At 48.4% G+C, this 9,161-nt stretch overlaps 1 protein-coding gene across 1 annotated transcript; it reads right to left on the bottom strand.

The window, feature by feature from the left end:
- Positions 1-4,026: 4,026 nt before the first annotated feature.
- Positions 4,027-5,407, bottom strand: LOC131886610 (uncharacterized). Its single transcript, XM_059234999.1, has 2 exons — positions 4,502-5,407; positions 4,027-4,449 (listed from the first exon to the last, which is right to left on the bottom strand). The coding sequence occupies exons 1-2, from the start codon at positions 5,405-5,407 to the stop codon at positions 4,027-4,029; spliced, it is 1,329 nt and encodes a 442-aa protein (XP_059090982.1).
- Positions 5,408-9,161: the final 3,754 nt, after the last annotated feature.

Below are 9,161 nucleotides of genomic sequence, written 5' to 3' on the forward strand. Positions count from 1 at the left end.
CAACAACGAAAGTTCAAAAACTCAGACAACGTTAAATTCATTCACGCAACTCTTAAGCTACCTCTTTTGAGACCGCTCAATACCGATTACAGATGGAGGGAAGGCTGACTCCGAGAGGATAGCGTTGGCGTGGTTCAGATTTCAGGAGTCTGACAACCTCCGTCAAGTGGGGGCCGAGATTGATCTTGGACAGAATCCTTGCTCATATTCTGATGCCAACATTTTGCGTCCATTTGGCCCTTTCGATTATCTGAATCCTAGTCCGGCGCAAGTGTACGGGCGAAGGAAAAGTAAACAAACTGATGCCAGTCCCACCTCGCACTTGACATCCAACGACACAACATCCCATTTTAACATTTGTTATGGATGAACGAATTCCAAGGATAGTTGCACCATCCAGTTATTTCCCACTGAACCATAGAAGAAGCAACATAGAAGAGTAGAAATCGAGTTTGTTTGTAGTCTTACTGTAGCTGAATCAGTAACTAGTGACAAGTGCAACTCCAGCCAATTGAAAAATCAGATACCATACCCAATAAGCGATTCAGCTGTCACCCATTCGCTCTGAAAACGAGTTCACTTGGATAGCTATGATCGCACTCTCTAGGTTTTGCTTCCTCTATGATTGGACCTCGCCCAATTCAAAGTGAGGGCATTCTGAATTGGTCAGAATTGGCCTTGAAAATGTTACTATAATTGATCATTGACTTAAATTGTAAACTTTGCAATCCATATCATAAAGCGCATTTCATTATAATTGACATGTCTTGAGAGATGGCGCTTGGGCGCAAAGGGGTACAAAAAACCAAACAAACTGAGGCTGCGATCGTATCCTATTCGCGGGCTCGGAGGCTCGGATTGTGCTGTGAATCGCAGTTTTATGAACACATTGTGTGAAAATATGTGTCGTCTACCTGGACCATATTATTTGCACAGTACGTTTGTAATTGATATGATCAATTGACTTAGTGAATATCAAGACATGTCAATTATAATGAAATGCGCTTTATGATATGGGATTGAAAAGTTTACAATTTAAGTCAATGATCAATTATAGTAACATTTTCAAGGCCAATTCTGACCAATTCAGAATGCCCTCACTTTGAATTGGGCCGAGGTCCAATCATAGAGGAAGCAAAACCTAGAGAGTGCGATCATAGCTATCCAAGTGAACTCGTTTTCAGAGCGAATGGGTGACAGCTGAATCGCTTATTGGGTATGGTATCTGATTTTTCAATTGGCTGGAGTTGCACTGTTCACTAGTTACTGATTCAGCTACAGTAAGAAACTACAACAAACTCGATTTCTACTCTTCTATGTTGCTTCTTCTATGGTTCAGTGGGAAATAACTGGTATGGTGCAACTATCCTTGGAATTCGTTCATCCATAACAAATGTTAAAATGGGATGTTGTGTCGTTGGATGTCAAGTGCGAGGTGGGACTGGGCATCAGTTTGTTTACTTTTCCTTCGCCCGTACACTTGCGCCGGACTAGGATTCAGATAATCGAAAGGGCCAAATGGACGCAAAATGTTGGCATCAGAATATGAGCCAAGGATCTTGTCCAAGATCAATCTCGGCCCCCACTTGACGGAGGTTGTCAGACTCCTGAAATCTGAAGCCACGCCAACGCTATTCCTCTCGGAGTCAGCCTTCCCTCCATCTGTAATCGGTATTGAGCGGTCTCAAAGAGGTAGCTTAAGAGGTTGCGTGAATGAATTTAAACGTTGTCTGAGTTTTTGAACTTTCGTTGTTGACTCTGAGAATCGTGTTTATAATGATCGAGTACATTTAGCTGGATGAGATTCAACATTTTTTGATGTTCATCTCCGTACCCTGCCCTCTTTCATTCGTAACGTTATCCCACGACCGTTCACAAGAAGACGTGGGTGGAATAGAGATTACGAAGTACTAGTAAACAATTAAGTTGAATTTTTGAATCCACAAGTTAACAGAAGAAATGTCTCATATACATTTACCTTGCTTTTTGATTAAGGGACTCTAGCACTCGCCAAGGTGAATAAAGGGTTTGGCCAATAGTAAGTGGTAGGGAAGAAATACTGCACATGGGATTGAACAAAATTTAAGAAAAAATGGATGCACTCTTTGTCTTGGAGCGGCGTCATTTGAAACAAAACTCTCACTCTTTGTCGAAAGGCTAACTCTCTGACATTCCCGAATTTCGGGATTTAGAAAGTTCCACTGCTTTAAAACCTTGCAAAGAAAGCACCACTAACGAATTATGAAGCGTACCAATTGTATTTTAACCCTTCAACTCCTCTTTATTTACAAGTTTTGAACCTGATAGGCAGCTTTTTAGGTTAGAGGACCCGAGCTAGGGCTCCTGTCTTTAGGAAAAGTGGGTGCAGAAGTAAAATTGAAAATGTTCAATTAGGTGTCAACGTGACCCCTATCTGACTAGGACTCGAACACAGGGTTGCTTCAATACTCGCTCTTGATCTTTGATCGTCTAGCAGTGCCATATTTTGGTTGAGCTGAGAACTCTAACTGAGGTCCTTCAAGCTAAATAGCTGAGTTGTATGAGAAGCACACAAGACAAAAATGTCTATCTAGGAGCTTGGACACTCCCAAGGTCTTGACCTGTTCATTGAAACAATATTGACATCCATTACCCCCTCTTGTTCAGTAAGCTTGTTCTTTTCATTCAGCGCTCAAATTCACAGGAAATGAGTTGGACCACGGATTTCTAGAGATATGGACTGCAAACGGAAGCAAAAATATCCTATCTCCTAAACCGCTCATATCATTCCAAATAAGCACTTTATACGACCACAAGATCTTGTTGAATAGATGAACTCAGCCAAGTTTGAGCCCAAACCTATGCTTAGGGAACTCAGGAGACATGTTCAACGTTATGTAGTAAACACTGCATAAAGTTTGAATTTTCGGACTGCTCTTGGTCAGCTTCATAAGATTTTGACAACATAACTTTGAAATGATCGCCATAAATGATATAATTGACCTACCGTTAATTGAAGAGATCTACGTTTCTAATTTTTTACTTTAATTTGAAAAGTGGCTCAGGGTGGCTATGACCAAGAGCAGGCCATGCTTGGTTGGACCAAGTAGTTCGCTTGGAGGTTTTCTTTGCAGGGGACTTCAACTTTCCGGCTAACGTTTAAGAATGGGAGGTTAGTCCAAATGGGTACATTCCCATTTCGAAATCAACATCTTTGTCGTTCAAAAAGCTGGAGGAGTTTGCGATCTTGTGCAATTTTTCTCAGCATGTAGGTGTAGCCACTAGAGGGAATAGCGTTCTCGACTTGTTTTTTCTATTGACCCTGACCTGATCCAGAACGTTCATGTGACGCCTAGTAATCTGTCAGATCGTAATCTTCTCGAGATAGGGTCGACTTGTCAGAGAAAAGTCACTCCAACCAAGCGATTTGAGACCGCTTTAAACACATTTTGGTAGTTGGGCAGCAGGGTGTCGGGCTCATCGACTTCTCTCTTGCGTTACGCAGTTTCAACCACTGATCTGTGGGTTCAACCAAGGCAGACAAACGAGCATCAACTCACCGGCTCCCTGTATTCGGAACTTGATTTTGAGAATCACGTAACTAAACGTGTTCAAAGCCGATCCCCATCACAACACACCAAGCAGCCGCGAGGGAGTCAAAAACAATCTCAGAAATTTCGTGAGAGTCGTTTCTCTAACTAGCCCTCTAGGGTCGACCATAACTTAAAACCGGCGTACTCTAGATAGGGTAAGACCGGCCACCAAAAAGGTCGGTCTGGCCAGGGACTCTAAAGAGAGGAAACGTCGCGGCTTTCCTTTGTCCGCCAACTTAGGCCATAGCATTGAATCAAAACAGTAACTTCAGTATAAATAAAACAAGAATGTCCATGCTATATAGTACATTCAAGTGAATTTCTTTTAGTAAATAACTAGCTGGCTCCTTCGTCGCCATCTAGATGGCACGCCCTTCGGGCGCGCCGCATGACCTGGGGTCATGATGTGTCGGTACTCTGGTAGTATGTCGCGCTTTAGTGTCGGCGCTCTGTTTCATAGAGCGCTCTGTTCGAGGGGTTCGCTCGAGCGATAGTACGGTAAAGGGTTCGTTGGGTACACCCCACGCAACAACGAATCTTCCTGACCACAGAGATGGAAAAAGCCAGTTAATTTGTTGCGGACGTTGGCGGCGGCCCGGACCGCCTCCGGATTGATGCGAGCGCCCTCTCGCATCAAAAATTGATGTTGCATGGGGAGGTGCACCGGAAGTTGTTCCACGGGTGGGTGGTTCCAATGGATGTTGAAGCCCAAGAGTTTCCACGCAGCCTCTCCTGAGCTGAGATATCGGCCGTCATGGTACTCCTTGATCTCGTCAACGTCATCCATTCTCCGCGGCTCCTCAGGGGCCACGGCGGGAGCCCCGCCTTGAGCTTGGGCCGCAATGGCGTCAGCGAACCCACCAAGTTGATGTTGCTCCTAGTGGAGAGCAGCACCATTCTGGGGGGGCCGCGTAACCCGCAGCGGCTACGGGAGGAGGCGGCGGATTGGTCTCCTGTGGTTCGACATGAACACGGACGTTCATTCGATCTTGGCCCTTGGTTATGTACTTGAAAATGTACTTGATCGATAGAACGGTATGAACGACCTCAAGGTTCATGTGGCAATGATACTTGAGGAGGAGACGCGGGTTGTAGGGAACCACCCACCGGTTGTCCACGGTCACGGCGTCCCCGTTAAGTCGTGTCAGGGTTATGAAATGCCCACCCTGGTCCGGAGAACGGCGCCGATAATCCGGGTAGTAGTCATCCACTACCCGGGTTTCTTGGCGGAGGGTCTTTGGAAAAACCTTGGCGCATTTGGCGGGCTGGTCGGCGGGTTGCCCGTCCCGCTGCATACAAACCAGCCGCCGATTCCAAGGCCCACATGGCCCGTGAATCATGTGGGTCTTGACGATATCGTACAACTCGGGATTGACGCTCCGATCGGGGAGCTCGGCCGAGACGGTAACGTCAATGATCTCCCGGGTGGTTGGCTTGTCCGCAGCGGCGACCCAGAAGATGAGGTGGGTGTGAGGCAGGCCCCGCTTTTGGTGCTCCACACTCTCCACATGGGCGAGGACCCGACCCAAGACGTGCTTCTTGATGAGGTCTTCTTTCAATTGCTGGTGTTTGAGAAAGAAGACCCTCGCACACAGATCCGGGCGATCTGTGGCGGACTCCCCAGGTAGGAGACTGCCCTGGATCTCCGGCCACCTGGGGTTGCACGTCATGGTGAGGAAGAAATCCGGTTTCCCGTAGAACCGGACAATGGCCATCGCGTCGTGATAGCATTTCTTCCAGAACCTCTTTGAGCCATAGATGGAGGGTGGGAGAATGAATCGATTGCCTTGCTGTTGGTCGGGTGCGAAATCGTGGGCATTGATGGCATCCAGCATCACAGAGTACAGCTCCCCTCGCAGTTGTTGTTGATTGGCCCTGGCCCATTCCAAACGATGTCCCTAGATCTTGGCCCATTGATCAATGAGGTACATCTGGAATAGCCGACGACTACGCGTAATGATGTTAAAGTCGTCGCCTGCCCGGACTTGGATCCGATACGCGTAGAAGTCGGCCTCCGTCAGTTTGGACCTCCTCTCCCCCGTGTTGCGCCTCGATAGATTCCGGGTCCAACCATCCTCGCCGTGTGGAAACAGGAGGACGTACATCAGGGGGTCATAGGAGCGGTGGGTGGTGTTAATCTTATCCAAACGACGGGATGGATTGGGCCGATAGTGGAGGACGATGTCGGGAAGCCGGACTGCTCCCTCCCGACTCCTGGGCAGGTGTTGATCGCCCAGGATGATGCCCGCCACCTCCGTCGCTTCAGGCACGTTATAGGTTCTCGCGTGAGCGTCGGGAGGGAGGAGTCGCCGATCACTACTGATGATAATGTGACCGACGGGGACGGCAACGCCACTTGCTCCTGCATGACCTCCAACGCCGTCTTGATGTCCTTGACGTAAGGATTGACGGCCTCAACGATGTGCGTGAGGGTGGCCAAGACCGCTTCATCGAGATTGGCTTCGCCCACCAATTGGCGGCGACACATGGCGGCTTGGTCGCTGTCGATGAAGTAAAGCTGCAGAAATGATGGCGCCAGGCCGTTGGGGGCCGCCACATTGCCCAGCTGATGGTACAGTTTCCCCTGGATCTTGATGTTACCCGCAAAGGGATTTCCGTCGGCGGGTGGGGCCGCCTCCTTTTTTGTCCATGCCTATGGACGCCATGGCGAAGGCGTTGTTCCATCGCCGGATGTTGGCGAGGAACCGGGGCTGGGTAAAGAGGGCCTTGAGATCCAGGGGGGTCCGGATGGGTGGGAGGACCGTCGTCCCGTGATGACAGCACAGGGCGCTGGACTCGCCGACAAAGAGCAGGGCCTGGCAATGGGGGCAAACCTTGGTGCCTTCCAATGTCGGGTCCAGCCGACCAACATTGGACAGGGGTAGGCGGTGCTGTGCTTCAACGAAGTCGATGGGGCGTTGTCGCCTATGAGGGACAGGGGGGTTGGCCCGGCGGGCAACTTGGTGTTGGGCCTTGACAGTCTTCTTGGACGTACGTGTTGATGCCTTCAAAGAGGACCGAGTTGTTCGCCCAGTGTGAGGGAGGGCAGGGCGTTCTTTGGTTTGTTTTGGCCGCTTGGGGATTTGTAGAGTTTCGGATGATTCGTCAGATGATGAAGCATCTGATTGTGCCGCTTGAAACTCCGTGAACCAATGAGTGGGCCGACCCCGTGATGGCGTCCGGTTACGATCGATACCACGGCCAGTACTGGTGCTTGGCTGTGGGGAGGCCGGATTCAAGGTAGGATTGGTCGTTGTCTCTTCGGGCACCTTGCCAGGGTTGACCGCAAGATGAGTTTGCTTGACGACCTTCTTCCTTGGTTTCCAACCAATACTGGCCTTGCGTCGGGGCATGTTGGGATCTGTAAAGGAAATTGTTTGTAATTTAATAATGAGGTGACATATGGAGGTTTTCATCCCATTCAATTGTCCATGAGGAAGGTAAACCTAGCCTAAGAAAGGCATATATGATTCAGAAATGAACATGCATATGTCAAAATGTCACTCTTGACACCATAACAAACGTACCTGTTTATGATCGTTGACGCGCAGACTCCGAGAATAAGAGACCGGTTTATGTGGCTCGTCAACGGGTGTGGTGAATCTGTAAAACAAATAACTTGAAATGGAATCCATTGGTCATGTCATAATTTGTTTAAACACGGTTGATAAAATGGTAGTGTTGAAGAAATTGTTAGGAAGGATAATATAAAAATGGTGGCCATTAACCATTGAATTATTCACACACACTTGTTTGTGCATGTAAAATTTTGTCCCCAGAAGAACTCACCAGTTGAACCTGATGACGCACGATGATTCGAGGGAATCGAAATCGAGGGCGGTAATCTCAATCGAGGGCGATAACCCGATTCGTGGGCTGGATCTGAAAAACAATGACATGCGGAATAAGAAGTTTGAAACAATGACATGGCCAAGAATTAATTTGAAAGGAAGAATGAACAACTTACCAGTAGAACGTGATTGGCGAATGGGGGCGGGATAGCCGATCGATCCCTGGGTAATCTGGGTACAATTCCAGGGGTCACGGGTGCGTTGGAGCACGGGTGGGTTGGACAGAGCGAGGTCTGGTAGGATGAGAATACGCTAACAGGTCTAATATGTAAGAAGTGGTTCGCGCGAGTGACCAAAATTAAAGGGTGGGTAGCAGATTACACACAGGTTTGCTACGCATTAGCGGGATTTTGTGCCAGACGAAGGCAAAATCGTGTGGCAGTGTAATTGAAGAGGAATGGGAAGGTGTATTGAGCCGACGTGTATGTAGTTCTCAGTTGAATGCCAAGGAGGCGTTGATGAAAAAGGAGAAGTGAAGCATAGTAGGAGAAGGCAAAATATAGAAGTATGGCGGTAAGCCAAGATAACGGCAAACCTGTGGGCCAAAGCATGTAATGAAAGAGAATAGGCTTTAGGAACCGGTTCCGGATCCGGTTCCGCGCGGGACATGGTTTTCAAAATGGCGACGTTTGGAAAGGCGAAAAGTGGTGTACTATAATAAGCATGTTTTTCACGGCTCCCCCGCTGTAGCATTGCAATACATGAAGGACCATTTTCTGGCCAATGCACCAATAAAGAAATAAATAATGACTAAGGAAGTTAAGTTTTGAATGAAGACACCGATTGAAGGGTTTAAAGATGTAACCTACTTGAAATGTAAATTGAAGTCTATTTGGTTTACTATAGTTTTCTCGCATAGGCTCGGTTGGGGCGTGGTCGGGGCCAACGTGTTTGTTATGATCTTCCCACCCCCGATAGAGCGTAGGCCACACACGAACGATGGATTTGGCAAAATTGGGCGGATTTGCAATTTTTTTGTGTCGAATCGACTCTACTCGTCGAGCCTAGGCCTTTTGGTTTTCTTCACTTTGGGCTCAGACCCGCCCCTGGGGGCGTATTTTGAGCCAACGTGTGTGCACGCACTGTCTAAGAGCGTAGGCCATACACGAACGATGGACGTGTTTCAACTTTGCACGGGTCTCACGCCCAAACGGGTGGACCGTTCGCCCGGTCCGCACTCGCGTTTCGCGGGCGAACCCTCGGGCTGTCTACCCTTGAAATTTCAACCCATTCTATTATTACAATTGGCCGTGAAAGCACTCGTGGTGGGGCTGGTCTGAATTCAATTTCAAAACTGTCGATTTTTCCCCGCCCATTTTGGGGGCGTTGTGGGCGTTTGATCGATTTGAAATTAACACATGATGCTCAGCTTGTCAAGCGGGTCATTTTGGTGTCCTCGGATTTTCGATCCGTGGGCGGGTTCTCGTTTTGGGTCCGAGGCCCAACACAGAAATCCAGAAAAGGGAGGGAACTTGACGAAAAATGAAGTCGATTTCCACGGGCGAAATTAAAACACCTATAACGGGCCAACGGCACGGGCTACACGCTCGAAATATAGCCACGAACATCTGCATCCATTGTGGGCGCGTCGTGTTAAAATTTCATCCCATTCGGTTCGGTGCGAGCGGAGATCCATTGCCCGTTTTGACGCCAAAAACCAATCACGGGCGCGTGCGGGCGGCAACTTGGGGGCTCTCTGGACGGCCCTGCAGGCCTGGAATCGCGTAAATGGTTTTTA

The sequence above is a fragment of the Tigriopus californicus genome, chromosome 9, assembly GCF_007210705.1.
Source record: "Tigriopus californicus strain San Diego chromosome 9, Tcal_SD_v2.1, whole genome shotgun sequence".
In the NCBI taxonomy this organism is placed as follows: Eukaryota; Metazoa; Arthropoda; class Copepoda; order Harpacticoida; family Harpacticidae; genus Tigriopus; species Tigriopus californicus.